Below are 22,186 nucleotides of genomic sequence, written 5' to 3' on the forward strand. Positions count from 1 at the left end.
GTCGACTCCGCTATTGATTCCGTTGTTAAACCGGAAACCTGCCGGAATGGTGACGAACAGAAACCATTAGCGATGTTTCCGTCACCATTGATATCAATGGTGACTGAAACGGAAGCTGTGGTTTCACTTTCCGTTGCGGGGTCCACCCGATGGAAACCTTCGACGGAACCCCAGAACGGAAAGCGAACGGTGATGTGAACAGGCCCTGAACTGTTCTGAAATAGTGATCTAGGTGAACGTACCTATAATATGTAATCTCTACTGTAACAGTTATATAATTTAACAGTTTTTCTTTTTATATTCTATTATTATTATTATTATTATTTTTTTTAAATAAAACGTTCCTCACAAACGTACAACTATCCCTAATGGACAATAGCAGGTGATGGCGATTCACAGTACAGGGCACGTCACTCTGGGATCTGTACTGGGTAGAGCAAGGAAGGGGCACTGGACAATGGCAGGTGATGGCGATTCACAGTACAGGGCACGTCACTCTGGGTTCCTCACTGGGTAGAGCAGGGAAGGGGCGCTAGACAGTGGCAGGTGATGGCGATTCACAGTACAGGGCATGTCACTCTGGGATCTGTACTGGGTAGAGCAGGGAAGGGGCACTGGACAATGGCAGGTGATGGCGATTCACAGTACAGGGCACTTCACTCTCTGGGTACTTTACTGGGTAGATCAGGTAAGGGGCACTTGTCAGTGACACTGGCAGGGAATTGATATAATTCTTTGTTTTCTGTCTTCTCTCACGGTCTCTCACTAACACACGTCTGATCTCCTCACTCTCTCACAAAAGGAGATCAGACACTGTGAGCAAAAGTTGATGCCCAGAAACTGGCATCCATAAGCTGTGATTGGTCAGTCACTACAGACTGCCCAATTTACAGTGATCAACAACGTGGGACTGCTGTGATTGCCCCCCCACAACATAAAAGTGACAATCTGCTGTCTTTGACAGCAGGTGTCACATTGTGAACTCCTCCCCTGGCTCTTTCTACCAGGTAACTCTTAGACTGCTGTGATTGGTCAGTCAGTAGTGAATGACCAATCACAGCGATCGCAAATGGGGGACCGCTGTGACTGGTCCCCCACATCTTGTCAGTGACGATCTGCTGTCTTTGCAGTCGTCACGTTAAATTCCCTAACCCGGCTCTTTCTGCCGGGTTACTATACTAAAATGCTGAGATTGGTCAGTCAGTAGTGACAGACCAATTACAGCGATCGTGGGAGGCGCCGCACTGTAATTGGTCCCTCGCCGTAGCAGAGTGACTATCAGCTGTCTGTGTCAGCCGATACCATTCTTCTGTCACCATGTCTTTTGACATGGTGACCGTTTTTAGCCATGACGTAACTACCTCATGGTGCCTTAATGCAGGGCAAACAATGACGTACAGTTGCGTCATGGTGCATTAAGGGGTTAATAGCAGTGGAAGTGAAGTTTATTAGGACATAATAATTGTATTTATATAAAACCTGCAAACTCCTTTAATGTAAGTGTTTTTATTACCTACCTGGATCTGTTCTTCCTTTGGAGCACCTCTAATATGTCATGTCCTGGTGGTGTACCGTAATGAGATGTTATGTGGCCTTTATAAGTTTAATCCCTCTGGTTTTCTCTATCATAGGATGATGACTGGGGTAACCTCAAGATAAAAAATGTAAGTAATTTATTTTCCACGTTCAGAACGTATATTTAAATTCTCTCCTTGCCGTTTTAGTCCTTTTTGGGCAATATTTTCCATGATATCGTGTCTGGCAGGTAGGATCTACCGAAAATACAGTATAATTGTAAGAACCAGCAGCAGAGCTCCGAATTACTTTTAAAATAACGTGCTTTGCTGGTTCTTACAATTCTACTGTTGATCAGGCTTTGTGTCCTGCAGCCGCTGGCCATCTTTAGTACCCTGTACCGCGTACTATATAGGCAATGTCCGGCGGTACTAATCCTCCAGCAGCATGCAGGTTTCATTTTTAAACATACATATGGTTCATTTGTTTGCTTCAATAGCACAATAAAGTTGATATTAATTATTTAGGGATAGTTGGGAAATAGGGCTCTGGTTGGCAAGTTTGTATATATGATCTAGTGCCCGCCAACTGCCAGGGTCTTTTTCAGTTTTTGTGTAACGTGACTGTTAGACCAAACTTTTTAATTCTAAAGCTGGTCATACACAATAGATGTATGTTGGCCGAACCTGCCGATTTTGTTGGGACTGTCCGATCATCTTATGTGTATGGCGGCATCTTGACTCTCCCCCGAGGGCAGATGTCCGGGGAGAGATGGGTAAGGTATGTCGAATTTCAACATGCCCAATCCTTTTGTTCATTTGGAGATAAGCAGCCACCAGAAAAGTCTAACCGTGGCTTTCTCCCTTCTCCATTTTTAAAACACATGCACGCTCGGCCAAGCGTGCATGTGTATGAGGGAGGCGTTAGGAATAGCTGTACGATAAATCCGCCGACTTCTATCTCAAGCGTATGCCCAGCAAGAGGTAAGATGAGTTCTCTAAAGGTAGAGACGTTTTTTTGTGTCCCACTTGAGCACACGTATGATTAAGTCACTTAATATAACTTTATTATGTTTTCATTTTCTTCCTTCACTTCTAGGGGATGAGCTTATTAATGATGGGTTCTGCTGAAGCTCTTCCTGAGGAACCGGCAGTGAGACCCGTATTTGTAGAAGACATGACCGAGGAGCAGCTGGCCTCTGCGGTAAGTGGGTTCATTTACGATCTTCGTTTTTATGGCATTTTGGATTTTTATTTTAAAAACATGAGGTTGGAGAGTATCATCAAGTTACTTTAATGCACAAGATGATTAACTGTACCGTAATGGCAGTTTTCAGTTTTTTTTTTTGTTTTTTTTCCGTTGCAGTTAGCTGAATGAAAGCCACAAAAATGAAGTCAATAGGGGGACAACTACAAATGACATGATTATCTAAACTGTTCACACACTGCATTAGTGACATCTAGATTTGAAAGGGGGGGGGGGGGTTAGAGTATTTTCGGGGACGCGACAAGGCAGGGGTATGGTCCCTGAAGTAAAGCATCATAGCTGTCTGTGCTCATCAGATGCTTGACTCCTTTTACCCCTCCTCATGTGCGTTGGCACACTGCAGTTTGATATTTAACAATTCTGGTAGATATTTCCTTAGAGCTCGGCATTGTGCCGTTCCTCTGTTATTCCTCCTAGAGAATTATGAATAATTTGACAACTGGACGTTACCATTCCCATTAAAAAGGCGTGTCTGAAACTGCGCACTAATTGGACTGTGTAGGGACACACCCCTAACGGGTAACGCCAAGTTGTCTATTTATAATTTTCTGGGAGGAATAACATTAATTGCACCACGTAGAGTTCTAAGAAAATCTGCTCCATCATTTTTTTTTCTTAGGAGAATACAAGTGTTTGCTAAATGGAAATGTCTAGAGCGCTGAGAGGTCCTCTTTAAATTGTCTATACAAATGAAATGGCGGTTTGTCCATTGACCGCTATCTCCCCTATAGGGAGTGGGGATAAGCGTCTGTTGGCTACCTCTGACAGGGGCTTACTTCCCAGAAAAAAAAAGAATGGGGCATGTTGAAATTCTAGACTGTCAGCCAAACCTTCAAATATAGCAGAGGACAAACAAAATAAACATTTGGGCGACTTTTTGGCCCTTGTTTTTTTTTTTTTTTTGAAAAGCCTTAGGATAAGCTTTTCCAGTGAAGACTTCGTGCATGTGTCAGGGTGCCACTGTGAGGAAAAGTACTACTTTATGTAGTGGCCCCCAGGTATATAGACCATGACAGAAAACAATGGCCAAATGCGTCAGTTTAAAATAAAGATGCATTTCTACATGTTTAGCACTCCACGTTATTTTTTTTTATTGCATCCTCCATTTGTACATTGGGGTTTCAGTGGGGTGCTGTGTGCAGAAATACTTACCGATTTCCCCCCCCCCCCCCACTTTATTGTTTTTCAGGTCCAGCGCCGCTCACGTGATCTTCATTCTGACCTGGTCTGGAATCGCTGCTTTTCAGAAAACCGGAGGTCAGGCTCTCAATGCATTCCCATGGAGCCTCGTTCTGCTGCCACAGGAACGCATTGAGAGCCTGAGTTCCGATTTATTCAAAAGCACAGCGACTCAAGACAAGTCAGAGCGAAGATCACGTGAGAAGCGCTGGACCTGAAAGACTAGATGCGGGGATCGGTAAGTATTTTTGCACACAGCACCCCACTGAAACAACAATGTACAAATGGAGGGGGAAATAAAAAAATAAAGTGGCGTGCTTAAGATATATTTAAAATACTGCTTCCATATCCTACATTCAAAACACTTCAATTATCAAGGATTTCTTTAAAAACGCAGGTTTATTTTTTTAGGTCCATTATGAATTTTTCATTTATCTCATTACACATCTTGTGTCTTGCAGATGGAATTGCCTTGTGGGTTAACAAACCTCGGAAACACTTGTTACATGAATGCCACAGTTCAGTGTATTCGCTCGGTGCCCGAGCTAAAAGAGGCTCTTAAGCGGTATGATTGTGGTTCCTGAAGAATCAATGAGGTTTTCTCTCTGCTGACCTACGTGCCTTTGACTATAAACAGTAATGTGTTTTGTTAAATGAATCACTATCCCTATTTGCGACTTCAATGGCGATTAGATAGTACCATTTGGGCGTCAGATTGAAGATGTGCCATGCTGTCGAGTTTGTGAAGTAAAAATTTCTTAAAAGGAATTAAAGGGGTTTTCCCATAATCTTTATTTGTCACTTATCCACATCCCTATAGGAATGGAGCAGTAGTGCGCACGCTCGACTACCGCTCCACTCATTTCTACGGGGCTGGCGAAGATGGCGCTCGGCAGCCCCATAGAAACAAATGGAGATGTGGCCGAACATGTGCACTACCACTCCATTCCTGTGTGGCTCCCAGGGACGGCACGGTAAGCCCGTTCTTGTGATCGGTGGGGGGTCCCTGCGGCTGGACAGATATTTATCACCTATCCTATGGCTTGGTGATTTAAAGGGGTTTTCCCATAATCCATATTCATGTGAGAAATTATCATCTACTTGTATCCTTTAAGATGTTTCTGATGGCAAGTGCTTAGAAATCTATAGTTTACTAAGATGATTCTCCACTAATCTCCCAGGTAACTAGCAAACAAAGCTGGGGAGAATACTAGGATTTCTAGAAGGGAGAGTATAGGGACTGTTGGCCAATATGGTAGGTCTCTTTTAAACTGTATGGAGAGGACGGTGTTAAATTTCTAGGTGCAGTGATTCAAATTTGTTTCATGTAAAACAAAGTTGGCGAATCAAAGAAATGTTAATTGTGTCATTATAACATGGCTTGTATGACGGACTAGTACCCCACACAGTTTTTTTTCTTTAAAGGGGTTTTCCAGCCATTAAAAATTGATGGCCTATCCTCAGGGTCGGGTTCCAACTTTTGGGACCTCCGCCAATCCGCTACTTTGAAGGGGTCACAGTGCTCGTACGAGCGCTGCGTCCCCTTTATTTCTACTTGCTCATTGTGAGTAGTCTAAATGGATTTAGCGGCGATTCACAGGTATTGAAGCCTTTTCTCCCATTTGAAACGGCCCCTTCAAAACAGCTGATCGGCAGGGGTGCCGAAAGTCAGACACCGACCTATCCGCTATTGATGCCCTATCCTGAGGATAGGCCATCAATTTTTAGTGGCTTGAAAAGCCCTTTAATATCTTCTGTTTTTGTATATAATTTTTTTTATTTATCTCTTTAGCTATACAGGTGCCCTGAGAGCTTCTGGTGAGATGGCCTCTGCTCAGTATATTACTGCAGGTTTGTCTTCTTTTCCTATGACTTAAACTATACATATTATCAGGAGATTTTGCACTTTGATTTTGCTCTAAATTTATATTTTGGCATTGCACAAGACTTTGGGATAGATGTGACTTGAAACAACTTTAAATCCCAATTCTCAATGTATTCCTGTAGGTGTTGCTGTGTAGCCCTCTTTACTATCTAGAATTACATGTGATCTACTGAGTCATTATAGTATAATATATACATCTATCCAATTTAGCCCTTCGTGATCTCTATGAGTCAATGGATAAGACCTCCTCCAGTATCCCACCAATCATCCTTCTCCAGTTCTTGCACATGGCATTCCCACAGTTTGCTGAGAAAGGTGAACAAGGACAGTATATGCAACAGGTAATTTTAACAAGCCATTTGTAATACTGAATGTAGATTTCTGGTCTCACAGAAATGTGGCTTTTTAAGGGAACACTTTTTCTATTTGATGAATTACTTCTCCGTTTAGAATTCGCTCCTCAAAAATAATTGCATGCAAATACTGCACTATTATTGCTCTATTTGAACAAGACCTAAAGATCGTTCCAACACTTACCCAATTCTTACAATTTTCACCCTATGATTTGATAACAATTATTTTTAGAGATGCCAGAAATGGTTCTTTAAAGAATCAAATACCTTCAAAATATCTTTTTGTCAACTAGGTTTTTGTGCCATGTGTAATAAAGCGAAAAATAAAATGCAAATTATAGTTGCAGAATTTAAAAGAAAAAGTAGAAAACAGACTAAAACTACAGTAATGGACAGCCCTGCTGAGCTTGGACGAACGTGTCTGCCATTTATTGATGAACTACGGAAAGGTCTTAAAGGGTCTTTGTTACCACATTATAAGTGCCCCCTCTCCTACATAATGAGATTGGTGCTGAATTGTAGGTGACAGCAGTGTTTTTTATTTAGAAAAACGATAAATTTTCACGAAGTTGCGAGCGATTTTAGCTTTATGCTAATGACTTTCTTACTGCCCAACTGGGTGTGTTTTTACTTGACCAAGTGGGCGTTGTGGAGAGAATTGTATGACGCTGACCAATCGGTGACCAATCCACGTTATATACTTCTCCCCATTCATGTATTCAGCACATAGTGATCCTGAGTTGTTCACTATGTGCTGTCACATACACCCACATTAACGTTACTGAAGTGTCTTGACAGTGAATAGACATTGCCTCCAGCCAGGACGGGATGTCTATTCACAATCCCGACACTTGGGTATCGTTTGTGTGAGATGCACAGCACAGCGAGATCACGCTGTAACTTGTCATTTACAGCGTGGTATCGCGAGATTACGCTTGCTGTGCTGTAAGTCACACAATCGTTACCGAAGTGTTGGGATTGTGAATAGACATCCCGTTCTGGCTGGAGGTGATGTCTATTCACTGTCAAGACACTTCAGTAACGTTAGTGTGTGTGTGTGTGTGTGTGTGTGTGTGTATGTGACAGCACATCGTGAACAACTCAGGATCACTACTGAATACATGAATGGAGAGAAGTACATGACACTGATTGGCCAGCGTCATACAATTCTCTCCACAATGCCCACTTGGTCAAAAGTAAAAACACGCCCAGTTGGGCATTAAGAAAGTCATTAGCATAAATCTAAAATCCCTCATAACTTGGTGAAAATAGATCGTTTTTCTAAATAAAAAACACTGCTGTCATCTACATTACTGTGCCGATCTCATTATGTAAGAGGGCACTTATAATGTTGTGACAGAGCCTCTTTAAGGGATATCCCAGGGACAAAAAGTAAAAGGTACGAAGCATTAGCCAAAATGTTTTGGTTTTTTTTCAATTCTTTTCCAATCAGTTTTATTGATTTTACAGGAAAAAGAGCAAAAAAAAAAACAAAGCCAGCATTATTATAAACACAAATAAGTAAGACAATATAGAGTAGCAGCATCGGTTTAGGCGAATGTCATATAAGCAGGCTTAGCGAAATAGGTGTACATAAAGAAACTAATATTTACAAGAGCCTCTACTCGAGACCCACAGTTGGACATAAGTATAGCATAAATTGGAAAGTCCAAGTTTGAAAGTTCGGAACCTAGTTAGGTTATGTCAGAAAGACACAGGGGTAAGAAGAAAAACGTCTTGCATAAGATGTGAGAAAGGAAGGGAGAAAAGGGAAGAAGAATGGGGGTATATCTCATCCCGGAGGGCCAATCTTTAGGGGTGGGTTAGAGAAGGTAAGGCCATTGAAGGGTGGGCATATGAGATTCAAGGATGCCAGATTTTTTTAAAACGAGCAGTCGTGTCGTTCAGGATGCTGGATAGACGTTCATTATCTATCTAATCTTAATTTAACAGAAGAAAATGGTAAGATGGGGGATTTCCATGCTTGTGCTATACTCTACTTCGCTGATAGGAGGATGTAGGTGAAGAGCTTAAATTGTAAGTTCGTAAGGTGAGGGGGTCGAAAATGTTACGGAGCTATCCAGGAGTCCCGAGTGACTGGAATATGAAATAGAGGGCGTATGAGGCTGAATAGTCTGGCCCAAAAGCAAACAACTTTGGGACAGGTCAACCAAGAATGAAGCATATCGCCTCTATTGGGGCAACCCCAAAAGCAAGAGGCAGGGTACCCCGGGACAGCATGTGCAATTCGACTAGGGACACGGTACCATAGAGCGAGGACTTTATGAGCCGATTCCATGGTTGTGATATTAATGGAGCGGATCAGGGGAGAGGTGGCACAGATGTGCTCAAATTGTGTGAACGTTGTAAATATGGAGTCTCGTTGGGTAAAATTGGTATTTCTATACTTTACATTCTCAATATAAGATATTATGTAATCACATACATCTCATTTACAATGGCCTCCTATATGCTTAAAGAGGTTGCTTCATGAAGACCACCGCTGTCCCATGTTACAGCAGATGGACTTCATAGAGGGGGTAACCCTTGCTGGATCCTCTCTATGTGCCAGCTTGCCTGTAAGAGCAGCTCTGGCAGACTTTAGAACAGCCATCTATTGCATGGAGGCCACTTATCCAGGGATGCATCCAACCATGCAGTGGCCACTGTAGGGGAAATGTCTGGCTGGCCGCTGTCTCCACCAGCAAAGACAGCTTATTTCTATGGGTATGTTCACACGACAGTGTCCGTAACGGCTGAAATTACGGGGATCTTTCCGCCTGAAAACATCCCCGTAATTTCAGCCGTAACGGCATGTGCAGGCGTTTGAACGCCGCGTCCATTACGGACGTAATTGGCGCTGCTATTCATTGGAGTCAATGAATAACAGCTCCAATTACGGCCAAAGAAGTGACAGGTCACTTCTTTGACGCGGGCGTCCATTTACGCGCCGTCATTTGACAGCGGCGCGTAAATATACGCCTTGCGTGAACAGACAAACGTCTGCCCATTGCTTTCAATGGGCAGATGTTTGTCAACGCTATTGAGCCGCTATTTTCGGATGTAATTCGGGGCAAAAACGCCCGAATTACGTCCGTAATTAGTGCGTGTGAACATACCCTAAGGGTGCCGAAAGCTGGACCACAGCTGATCGACTCGGTGGTTCTAATATTAAAGGGGTTGTCGCTCAGAGAACTACTACGCCATTTAAGGTGTTTTTTTTTTTTTCTTCCCTCTTTCTTCCCTCTTTCTTCCCTCTTTCTTCCCTCTTTCTTCCCTCTTTCTTCCCTCTTTCTTCCCTCTTTCTTCCCTCTTTCTTCCCTCTTTCTTCCCTCTTTCTTCCCTCTTTCTTCCCTCCTTTCTTCCCTCTTTCTTCCCTCTTTCTTCCCTCTTTCTTCCCTCTTTCTTCCCTCTTTCTTCCCTCTTTCTTCCCTCTTTCTTCCCTCTTTCTTCCCTCTTTCTTCCCTCTTTCTTCCCTCTTTCTTCCCTCTTTCTTCCCTCTTTCTTCCCTCTTTCTTCCCTCTTTCTTCCCTCTTTCTTCCCTCTTTCTTCCCTCTTTCTTCCCTCTTTCTTCCCTCTTTCTTCCCTCTTTCTTCCCTCTTTCTTCCCTCTTTCTTCCCTCTTTCTTCCCTCTTTCTTCCCTCTTTCTTCCCTCTTTCTTCCCTCTTTCTTCCCTCTTTCTTCCCTCTTTCTTCCCTCTTTCTTCCCTCTTTCTTCCCTCTTTCTTCCCTCTTTCTTCCCTCTTTCTTCCCTCTTTCTTCCCTCTTTCTTCCCTCTTTCTTCCCTCTGTAACAATGCAGAATATGTTGGTACCGTAGGAAATGCTGCATCTGTCTTGTTATACTGCTCTGGTACATTGAAGACTTGGGACACTTTTTCTATTGCCTTTCTGGTCTCTCTCGTGACTGGCCATAAAACTGTTATGTTGTGTTTTTTTTAATACAGGATGCTAATGAATGCTGGGGAGAAGTTATTAAGGTTCTGCAGCAGAAATTGGAAGCGATAGAAGGAGACACGGAAATGGAGGTAACGGCTCAGAGCCTCAGTCCGTGTAAAGTATCAGTCCGTACTCTGGTCCTTCTAATTTATTAGCCTTGTATCTCTGCCAGAATATGTATATATTGGCAGTGTGTTCCAAAGCGACATCTAGTAAGTACCGGTCTGCTGGTATCTATATGCACTAGCACGTTGCTATATGGTACGAATGTGTCTTTGTCTAGGTTCTACGGGAAATGACGCTGACATTCGCTATGATACTATTTATGAGCCCATGTCTGCTCTAAAAGAGAAAACGCACAATCTTTATCCTTCAGTTCCGGAGGACACCGATTGTTTCGGTTGCTTACCACATAGGCAGGGATAAAGTAATGTTAACCCCTTAAGGACACAGCCTAGTTTTGGCCTTAAGGCTCAGAGCCCATTTTTCAAATCGGACATTTTTCACCTTATGTGGTAATAACTTCGGAATGCTTCTACCTATCCAAGCGATTCTGAGGTGACTAAAAAACAGCAATTCTGCTATTGTTTTTTTTATAAAAAAATGTTTTACAGCGTTCACCGTGCGCTATAAATAACCTATTCACTTCATTCTGCGGGGCGATACGATTACGATGATACCATATGTTTTGAGGTTTTTTATGTCTTATGGCGTTTGAACAATAAAATACTTTTTATAAAAAAATAATTTACTTTTTGTGTTGCCTCTAAGAGCCATAACTTTTTTTAATTTTTCCATCAAGAAAGCTGCATGAGGACTTGTTTTTTCGTAACGAACTGTAGTTTCGATCAGTACCATTGTTAGGAACATGCGACTTTTTGATCCTTTTTTTTTTTGTTTTTTTGTTTTTTTTCCATTTTTTTGGGAGGTTAAGTGACCAAAAAATTGTGATTCTGGTATGTTTTATTTTTTTTTTTATGGCGTTCACCGCGCAGGATAAATATCGAAATACTTTTGTAGTTCAGGCCGTTATGAACGCGGCGATACCAATTCTGCATAGTTTATATTTATTTTTTTAATAATAGGACTGATAAGGGACAAAGGGGGATTTTTACATTTTATTACTTTTAAACTTTTATTTTTTTATTTTGACACAACTTTTTAATTTTGTCCCACTAAGGGACTTGAAGGCAAGGAGGCCCTGATCGCAATTCTAATACACTGCACTACGTTCGTAGTGCAGTGTATTAGAGCTGACCGCAAGCATAGTGGGTCCTGACTTTGTCAGGACCCACTGGGCTTCCGTAGATGGCATAGCCGGAGGCAATTGTTAGGCCTCCGGTTGCCATAGCAACAATCACCACCCGCTATCATGTAGCGGGCCATAGATGGTGTTTTAACCCTTAAGAAGCCGCGATCGCTATTGAACGCGGCTTCTAAGGGGTTAATCAGCGGGGCCACCTTGGTCGGTCCCTGCTGAAGGAGCTGTGGCAACTGCTGTACGAGACAGCAGTTGTCACAGCTCCTGTATGTGTCGGGAGGATGGCCGATCCTCCCGTGACGTACTATTAGGTCATAGAGCGCGAACGATGCACTTACCGTGACCTAATAGTACGTCAAGGAGAAGAAAGGGGTTTGTACAGGATTAGCCAAACGTTACTGCTTTCTTCCAAAAACAGCACCACACCTGTCCATGAGTTGTATCTGGTATATTGATGATAAAATTCACTAAAGTGAATGAAGCTGAGCTGCAATACCACACAACCCATGAACAGGTGTGGCGCTGTTTTTGGAAGACGGCAGCCATGTTTTTCTTCTCCTTTCCCCAACTGAAACATTTATTGCTCACTCTCTGGATATGCCATAAGTGTCTGATAGATGCGGGTCCTAACTCCTGGGACCTGCACGTATCTCCAGAACTGTAGTCGCCTAACCCTGTCCCACCTGTTGGGGACATGCAGTTGTCTAAGATTATGAAAAATACAGAAAAGAACCAGAGGAAAATAACAATGCTAACAGGTGCATAAATAATAGTGTGGAAATGTGTGTTTTCTGGAGCAAACAAAATCTTGCATCTGGTGGTCAATGCCAGGAGAGCATGTTCCAGGTGTAGTGTCTGCTTAAAGTCGTATAACAGTCTGGGACTTTTATGGCTTTGGGTTTGTCCTTTTTGTTTCAGTGAAAATAAATTCTACAGCAGACTATTTTCTAGAAAATGTAATGTTTCTAACTTTGTGGCAACCGTTTTAGGGAGGGCCCTTTCCTGGTTTAGCATGGCAATGGCCTTGTGCACAAGTGGGCTCTGTAAAGTTAGTTTGCGGAGTTTGGTTTGGAAGAACATGACTGTCTTGCACAGAACTGTAGCCTCAAAGCAGCCAGGGGGGTATCACTTCATATCCGTGCCAACCTCACTAAAGTTCTTGTGGCTAAATGGACATGAATCGCTTCTCCCCATCTTGTTACTAATTCACAGAAGAGTTGTTTTTTTTAGCAGTATGCGTAGGATTCGGTCCATGGTTTTGGAATGCTAGGAAGGAAAATATGGACGCGATATTCGAGCCTCTACAATTCTTTTGGGCCTGTTTAGGCATCTTTATACTAAACTGTGACGTCTGCACAGGGGTGAAACGTTCTGCAGGGTAGTGCATATCGCGATAGCTAAATTCTTTCAAGTCTTGGGATATAATTGGATAAATAACTCTTTATCTTGTCTTTTCAGACTGATTCAGCAGCTGCTCCGGCACCAAAGAAGAAGAGTTTTATTGACCAATTTTTTGGCATTGAGTTTGAGTCAACGTATCCTTTTATGACAAAAATACCATTAAAAGATCTAAAATACATACTGTCGGAAACATAGGGTCTTACATTGGGGCCATAGGAACCATTTTAATAAAGTTCACGGCACATCTTCACAAGTTCTTTTATTAGGAGTCTGTACCCTGTAGTAAATCGACTTTTTTTGTTTTTTTTCCCCTGTGGTGCATTAAATTTCATTACGTAGCTCGTAATGCTGCACTATCTGGGACAAGCTGGATTCATACACACATTGTCTACTTTTTGGGTCAAATACAAAAAAAGCCTACACCACACAGCGTTTTGGTTTTGTATTATTTTTTTTTTTTTTTTTTAAAACGGAGCATGCTCTACTTTATGATGGTTTGTCTGGTTTTTCCCATATGCTTTGCTATAGGACTTAAAAAAAGCCATTGACACACATGGTGTTTTTTATGCAGTTTGAAGCAATGAAAAATAGTATGTGTGAGGCCCCATGCACACGACAGCAAAAAACCTCAGTTTTTGCGGACCGCAATTGCGGTCCGCAGAAACGGAGCCATTCACTTTCATTGAACACTGACACCTTTCCGTAGCACTACGGAAGGGTGTCAGTGCCGTGGAAATGTTCCGGGAATTATGGAACATGTCCGTTCTTTCGCATTTTGCGGGCCGTGCTCCCATGCTTTGTATGGGAGCACGGCCCGAAAATGCGGCTGTCAGTCAGCGGCCAACCGTGCCCGCAATTGCGGGCCGTGATTGCGGGCACGGTCGTGTGCATGGGGCCTGAAGGAGTCATTCTACAAGTTGTAGTTGTCGTGCCTGCTTGCTCTGTGTTTTTCTTAATGGTACACAAAGCATGAAATGTACTGAATCTGAAGAGGAAGATGTAACCAAAAGTAAAGATAATCAATTCCAGCTCAGCTGCTTCATAAACCAAGAAGTGAAATATCTCTTCACAGGCCTCAAACTGGTGAGCGCTGCTCCTGGTGTTCTAGATCAGTGACCATGTGAATTATACCCTGTCCCCATGCGCACAATAGTCATATATTTATTATCACTTCTAGATTAGGGGATTGCATCTAAGGCCTAATTAACACAAACATATTCCTCGTCCGTGTGCCGTCTGAATTAACAACGGACAGCACACTGACCCAGACAAGTCAATGGGGGTTATTCACACATCCGTTTGGGGGGGGGGGGGGGGTTTCGGAGCGTGTGTCCGTTGTGAGAAACTTGCAATATGTCCTATTCTGGTCTGTTTTTGCAGAATAGACTCGTCCATTAAAGTCTAAGGGTTAGGGCTGGGCGATTATAAACAAAATCACGATTAATTGAACATGTAACCTCGATAACTATTATTTAGGCCACACTCCTTTTGCATGCCACGCCCCCTATTTGCATGCCACACCTTTGAATTAATCTATATCCCTTGAGCCTGCTGTATACTTCTGTATATAATATACCCCCTGACACTGCCCCCATAGTGCTCCCCACACCGTATAATGCTCCATAGTGCTCCCCACACTGTATAAATGCCGCTATGTGGGCACTACAATGTTTCATGTCCCAGCTGCAATTATACAGTATAACGCCCCCAGCCGTCTCCACGCCGGGAATTATGGAGCAGGCCCTATTTTTCGTATTTTACGGGCCGTGCCCCTATACTTTGTATGGGAGCATGGCCCGAAAATGTGGGTGGCAATCATGGGCTGTGATTACGGGCACGGTCGTGCATGGGGCTTTAATCCTGGCTTCCCATGCCAAGTCTACCAAATAACTGCATGTCTAAGCTTCCTGTACCAGTCCGTGTGACGTCCGTGGAGAAGTACTGAGGATTACTCCAGTCACAGCTGAAGTTTCTGCTTTCACCGCATTATTCTGTAAATGCTATTGCGGTTTATGTGCTGGGTGAGGTTCTATTATGGTGGTTCAGGAAGTCTGTTTGGTTAATATTTTTCAGCGCCTTCAAGACGAAATCACCAAACATTCACCGTCATTACAAAGGGATGCTTTATATAACAAAACTGTAAGTATCCTTGCCTTTTTGTCCCTACATAAAAACAATTTGTGAAGGAAGATGAGATACGTGTGGCAGTTGTATTTCCTATTGTTTTACTATACTGATTCATTCTCTGTATAATGTTTTTTTTATGCTGTAGGATTGAATATAGGCTGCATGTAAAACTTTTGTCATCCCTGTGACCATTTTTTTTTTTTTTTTACTTTTTAGCACATTTTGTTTACATGCATATATCAAGGTTTGAGCCTTCCGTTTTCTATGAAGAGAGAGAATGGGGTGGCTCAGCCCTCCAGACTTGCAGTACTAGGGTGCAAACAATGAGGGAAATAGATCAATGCTGTTCTTTCTCCGTGATTTTTTTTTTTTTTTCCCCCCTCTCTCTTCTTTCTGGGTTCACTGGTGTATTTCAACACACCAAAAACTGACTTCCTATGAAATGAACCCTATGAGTTTGTGATTGAGATGGGGAATTTAGATTATTAGCACCTAGGGGACAGGGACTGATATAAGTGAATTCTCTAAAGCACTGCTGACCAGAATGGTATCCGTTTACGTCTTGAAAAGGGTCATGCGAGTGTTTAACATATACCATTATAGTCTCCGGGTGACATATACCACTGTTACAAACATGAAGGTAAGAGCAGCACAGCAGAGCTAGACCTCACAAGGGTCAATTGGTTGCCAACTTCCAGGGATCTGACTTATCAATCCCTCAAGCATAGACAAAACAAGGAAAAGAGGCCGCCTCTTTTTCTTGATATACCACTGTTAGGCATCTGTCACAGCCAACATTTAATGTATACGAGTTTTGGCTTTCTGGTTAAAATAAGGCCAAAAACGTGATAAGTGGGGCCTTACGCCTAATGCACACGACAGTGTGTGCCGCTCGAGTCCCATCCATGATCCGTGGAAAGATAAGACATGTCCTATCTTTCCGCGGATCGGAGAGTTAGGTCTGTTTTCACAGACCCGATTCACCCGCTAAAGTGAGTGGGTCCGTGAAAGCTATCGGATTTCCTGAAAAATGGCCCGATTGCCACTTTGTCGCAACTGGCGCTAGATCTAAAATCCTGGTTACGACAAAGATCAATGATCAACTGTAAATTCATCACGGACGGTCCTGTTTATTTAGGTACATCTAATAGTTCTTGGTCTTGGATTTGTAACCCTTTCTCAATTTATATATCTAAATGTAATGTTCACCTTTTTGTGCCTTTTTTTTTTCCCCACCCCAGACCAGGATAAGCCGTTTACCTGCCTACCTGACCATACAGATGTTGCGATTCTTTTATAAAGAAAAGGAGTCTGTAAATGCCAAAGTTCTTAAGGTAAGGTGTTTGTGTTTGTGTGTGTGTGTGTGTGTTTTTGTGTTTGTTTTTGTGTTTGTTTTTGTGCCCCCACCCCCTTCCCCCACAGACTTTTTTTTTTTTTTCTTTTTTTTAACCCACCTTCAAATAGCCATACATTTTTTACTTTTCTGTCAACCGTAGCCCTATGAGGGCTCTTTTTTATTTTTATGTTTTGCGGGACGAGCTATAGTTTTTAAACCCTTGCCGTAACTGGGCGTAACTGCACATCCAGGTGAGCGGTGACTTTGCGCAACTGGGCGTGCAGTTACGTCCGCACTTTAAAAGTTAACCGCCGTGCAGCGCTACACCGCAGCTGCGGTTAACTGTACAGGGTGTCTGCCCTGGTCTCCCTGTTGCCGATCAGTGGCCCATGGCCATTGATTTTGTCAACTAACCCCTTAGATGCGGCGATCTATTGTAATCGCAGCATTTAGGGGGTTTGTAGCACATCAGCAGCCCCCACAATGTGATTTTGGGGGCTGGCGATGGTTCGCATCGCTAAGAACTCCCTGCGTCTTATAGTCAGCAGTCAAGGGACCCTGACCGCTTCCTTATTTCACCCCTTCCCACCTATGACATGCCGGCACGTCATGAAACAGGGAGGAGGGGTGATGTTTGGAGCGGGTTCACGCGCAGGTGTCAGCTGTGTTTTTACAGCTGACACGCTGCTCTAATGGGCAGGAACAGCGATCGCGCTGTTCCTGGCCGTTTAGCTAGTTAAATACCGCGGTCAATGGCTCTTGGAATGCGGGGAGTGATAAACGAAAATCAAAAATTAAAAAATGGCTTTGTCCCAAAGGGGTTCAAGTCCAAAAAAAACACTTTACCCATTTGTCCTCTAAAGCAATGTAAAAAAACGTCTGTAAACGTCCGAACTATTGCAATATACCATTATTGAACTCGCACGATGAACGGTGTAAAAACTAAAAATAAAGAATTTAAAATGCCAAAATCGTTTTGTGTTTTTTTGGGTCACCTTCACTCTTAAAAAGTGATCAAGAGGTTTGTATGTACCAAAAAATGGTAGCAATAAAAACTACAGCCCGTCCTGCAAAAAATAAGCCCTCACGCCTCTCAGTTGACCAAAAAATAAAAAAAAGCTTATGGGCCTCGGAATGTGGTGAAACAAATCTATTTTTTCTATTTAACAAATAATTTTACTTTTGTAAAAGTACAAAAAATAAATATATACACTTACTACTGCTTGTTATATTCCAGTCTTTTGGCACCACAAGACCTCTTCAAACCTGACATGGTGCCTAAAATATATTCTAAAAAAAAAAGGGGCCCCCAAAATCCACTAGGTGCTCCTTTTGCTTCGGAGGCCGTTGCTTCAGTCCATTACCGCACTAGGGCCACATGTGGGGTATTTCTAAAAACTGCAGAATCTGGGCAATAAATATTGAGTTGTGTTTCTCTGGTAAAACCTTCTGTGAAGATTTATTCTACAAATTTATTTCGGCAAAAAAAAATTAAATTTGTAAATTTCACCTCTACTTTGCTTTAATTCCTGTGAAACGCCTAAAGGGTTAAGAAACTTTCTGAATGCTTTGAGGGGTGCAGTTTTAAAAATTATGATTTATGGGGTCTATCTAATATATAAGGCCTTCAAAAACCACTTCAGAACTGTGAACTGGTCCCTAAAAAATAGCCTTTTGAAATTTTCTTGAAAATGTGAGAAATTGCTGCTAAAGTTGTAAGCCTTTTAACGTCCTAGAAAAATAGAAAGAATGTTCAAAAAACGATGTAGACATATAGGAAATGTTAGCTATTAACTGTTTTGTGTGGTATTACGATCTGTTTTACAAGCAGATGCATTTAAATTTTTTTAAAAGATGCACATTTTTGCAAATTTTGGTGTTTTTCACAAATAAATACTAAACTTATCAACCAAATTTTTCCACTAACATAAAGTACAATATGTCACGAGAAAACCTTCTCAGAATCATTTGGAATGCTTTTACCTAGCCAAAGTTATTACCACATAAAGTGACAAGTCAGATTTGAAAAAAATCTGTTTCGTCCTCAAGGCCAAAACAGGCTCAGTCCTGAAGGGGTTAAAGGCACCATTTAATGTACCGTAGTATGTACTGGGAAACTCGACCATTAGATTGGGTGAAAAAAAAAAAACCAGCAATTCCTCTATTGTTTTTTGGGTTTAGTCTGTACGGCGTTCACAGAGCGGTAAATTGACATTTTTACTTACTCTGCAGGTCAATACGATTCCAGCTAAATGGGGTGACTAGAGATCAATCACTGCGGCTAAGAGTCTCTCCCTCTAGTGATTTTAAACCTAAAACACAGTGAGAAAATACGAGGGGTTGAAACGGATCATTTTTGTCTTTTTATAGCCTACAAAGCACTGATCTAAACCTCTTTTCTACACAGGATGTCAAATTTCCTCTCATGTTGGATATATTTGACTTATGCACATCAGAGCTGCAGGAAAAGATGGTCCCCTACCGATCAAAGTTTAAGGATCTGGACGATAAGAAAGCTTCAGGGCAGCCACCTAAAGTAAGTGGGACATTCCTAGGGGGGCTGGAGATACTCTTTCATAAATGAATGGCCAGATGTTTCGACAAGGAGAAGAATAGCTTACATTGACTGACCGGAACGCCGCCATATAGACTTAGGCCATGTGCCCACGCAATGGATTAGTTTTGCGGATTTTCATTGCACTGGAAACTCTAATATGTTAATGGGGTTTGTCATAACTCCTTGGGACATACATGCAGATAGGAGGGCTGTGAATTTTCTAATCTGCAGCATGCCCGATCCGTTGCAGGTTTTTTTTCCAGATTTTTAGTGGATTTCACCTATTGCTATGGAATGGATGAAATCTGCTGCAAAATCCCCATGTAACACATACTCATTTTACATCAGATTTCAGGCCAATCTGCTGCATGTACACATGGCCTTATTGCTGATTCTAGATCATCGGCCAGTTTGTTTGTTTTTTATGAGAGAAGTGTACGTTTGGCGTAGGAGTTTGATGCGTCTGGTCAGCACCTTCGTACAGGTAAAATGCCTACGCAGATTAGCCACGGACAATCGTATGTCTGTATATTGCTGGCCATGACAAATCCCAGGAGCCAGGCAGCTAATGTGCCTGAAAACGTGCTATTGGGGCCTTACATTTTGGGTAATTTTCTGTTGATGTCGGTTATTCCCTGGCCACTTAAAAATGTCCTGCTGGCCCCTAAGGCCTTATTCAGATGAACGTAATTTACGTCCGTGTGCTGTCTGTTGAAATAACTGACCGCACACGGACCCATGGGGCTATTCACGTATGCGTGATTTTTTTTACGCAGCGTGTATTCGTTGCGTGAAACTCACTGCGTGTCCTACTTTGGTCCGTTTTCGCGGAACACGTCGCCTATTGAAATTAATGGGTACGTGAAGAACGCGGACAGCACACAGACAACATCTGTGTGCTGTCCATGTTTTTCACGCACCAGTTGCTAAAGAAATGATGAGGAAAAAAAAAAGCCAGGAACACTGATGCCACGAGGAAAGAACACGGATACCACACAGAACTGAAATACGCTCCGTTTTTTGAGGACGAAAAACGGACACGTTCGTCTGAATCGGGCCGAAGACCCACCGTATTCAGACCATTCCTTGTAGTTTAGTGTATTGTGTGTACACATTTTAGTATGTAACGCTAATGCTGTTTATTTCCTTTGTTTTAATGTTAGGTAAGCCAGGTTGCACAAAAAGAAATTAAGTATGAACCTTTTGCCTTTCCGGATGGTAAGTCCATAATACTATATATTCTGTTTTCTATGATCAAAGCACAAAGTTCACTAGTTAAATGTGGCCTAGACAGACGGGGGCATTGCCAAGTGGAAAAAATGCCCCAACTATGCAATTAAAAGGGCGCCAGTCTTATGTAAATACAGTTTCACCATTGTATGATGAATGTAATGTACAGTGCTACAACTTTGTAATAGACTGCAAGTTTGAATACCTTGCTATCCTCAAGAGCTCTGCTTGTTGTCAGTGAATTTACATTCAGAGGCTCTGCCCTAGTCCTGCTCACACCACTAATGGTTTTCTGTGATGGATCAGTAGATCAATGTATCTGTGGGATTTATGTATCAACAATATCTCTGTCTGTCCTGATAGTAGGTTAAATTTTATCTGCACTGATACATTGTATTAGTCTGGAGTTCAATCACAGAGGATTGTTTAGACTGGATACAATTGTAACAAACCCCTATGGAGGACCATGTGGCGGCCCTGCAGATCGGAGTCCGTGCCGCCTTGGATGTTGATTGTGCACGTGTTGAGTGAGTCCCAATTGGTAAAGGTGGTTCTTGGCCGTCCAGCAGGTAGCAATCCTGAATGAGATCTTTGATCCACCTTGCCAAGGCAGATTTACGGGCCTTTTTGCTGGCCTTTGTTGCCTTGTTTGGAACTTTAAACTAGAGAAATCGATTTTCTGATTTCCTAAATGACCGTTTTTCTGTATATACCGCAGAACCATTCTTCTAACATGCAGAAGATGATACTTTTCTTGTTCTTGGCAATGAAATCTCTTTGATTTTATATTGGCAGCTGAATTAAATTTAGGGAGAAATTCTGGCATGAGACTTGGAACTATGTGTTTTGAGGTATCACTCCAATTTTTGGTTCTTTAGAAGGTGAGATTTGTAGTTAACCCACGCGTTTACCTGAGGTGATGGCCACCAAGAAGAGTGTCTTCAACGCGAGGTGCTTAATGGGAGCCTTATCTGCTGGTTGAAACGTTGAACAGAGAAGATGTTTATTTTCAAGACCATCGAGAGGTCCCAAGATGAAATGGGAACATGAAAAGAAGCCCTTACATTTTGTACTGCTCTTAAAAAGTAGAAAAAAACCCCCCAAAAAAAAACAAAAACCTTGGCACAGTTGTGTCTGGAGAAAGTTCCATTGAGATGCACGTTGATGGCAGTGAACTGCTTTTTTTTAAGCGTTTTCAATTTAAGCCCCTTATCAAGAACCGAGACTATGGAGTAGGGAGATGTAATTTGCTCCCTACACCAGGAGTTCGTTTTTCTAAACCCTAGAATTATATATTTTGATAGTAGAAGGCCTTCTAGACGCATTAGGTGTAAAAACTAGAACTTCTGACGGCCTTGACCCCTTAGATATTCCAGGCCATCAAATATGGTGAAGGTCTGGACAATTGATGTCCCCTTGAGAGAGGCGAGTGGGTTGAAGAGGAATTGCCAAAATCTGCATAAGATATAAAACCAAGCCCTACCGAGCCAAAAAGGGAATTATTTCGAAGCAATAGAGAAAAACCTAAAGCCGCATCTGTTTCGATGATCTGGACAGGCAGTCTATCGCCCAGGGATGGTCCGCTCTCTGAAGGGAACAGAATTTGGCTATCTTCGTGTGTGTTAGGGGGTCAAACAAGTTAACCCTTTGTGTGCTGTCGTAGGGCTACTCGGAAAAGACTCCTTTCTAATTCGTATGAGACCCCAGATTGCAGATTATGTTCACAAAGTTTATGAAATATGCATTTTAACAAACTGATGTGGATGCTGCTTCAGTGATGGATAACATCGGAATGTGCTTGTTTCCAGTGCCAGTCTTTGCTTGTGCGTTTTCTGATATTGCTTCATACTAGCGCATGTGGGAATCCTTCTCTGTACAGTGGTAGCCCCACATGTGCTAATATAAAGCAATATATTCATTACAGTAAGATGAGAAGGCGCACAAGCTGCGAGGGACTGCTCATAATGTAATAGACTTTTACATGTTACTGACCTATGCCACACACAACTGTCCCCTGCACACAGCGGACCCTTGTCTGCCCTGGCACAATGACTGCTACCGCTCCCATATCATCATGGCTACTCTTCCTATGTCCCTACCACTCTTGTCACAGACTTCTACTAATTCTAGTACAATGAC

At 42.3% G+C, this 22,186-nt stretch overlaps 1 protein-coding gene across 1 annotated transcript in view; it reads left to right on the forward strand.

Annotated features, from left to right (window-relative positions):
* Positions 1–22,186, forward strand: part of USP14 (ubiquitin specific peptidase 14) — a 44,799-nt gene that overhangs the window by 13,555 nt on the left and 9,058 nt on the right. The window contains exons 3-14 of the mRNA XM_075826367.1: positions 1,632–1,664; positions 2,614–2,718; positions 4,422–4,525; positions 5,753–5,811; positions 6,056–6,186; positions 10,144–10,224; positions 12,855–12,931; positions 13,766–13,880; positions 14,871–14,936; positions 16,166–16,258; positions 18,668–18,796; positions 19,981–20,035. Of these exons, the coding sequence (XP_075682482.1) occupies positions 1,632–1,664; positions 2,614–2,718; positions 4,422–4,525; positions 5,753–5,811; positions 6,056–6,186; positions 10,144–10,224; positions 12,855–12,931; positions 13,766–13,880; positions 14,871–14,936; positions 16,166–16,258; positions 18,668–18,796; positions 19,981–20,035 (1,048 nt within the window). The remainder of the gene's footprint in view (positions 1–1,631; positions 1,665–2,613; positions 2,719–4,421; positions 4,526–5,752; positions 5,812–6,055; positions 6,187–10,143; positions 10,225–12,854; positions 12,932–13,765; positions 13,881–14,870; positions 14,937–16,165; positions 16,259–18,667; positions 18,797–19,980; positions 20,036–22,186) is intronic.

The sequence above is a fragment of the Rhinoderma darwinii genome, chromosome 5, assembly GCF_050947455.1.
Source record: "Rhinoderma darwinii isolate aRhiDar2 chromosome 5, aRhiDar2.hap1, whole genome shotgun sequence".
NCBI classification, from domain to species: Eukaryota; Metazoa; Chordata; class Amphibia; order Anura; family Rhinodermatidae; genus Rhinoderma; species Rhinoderma darwinii.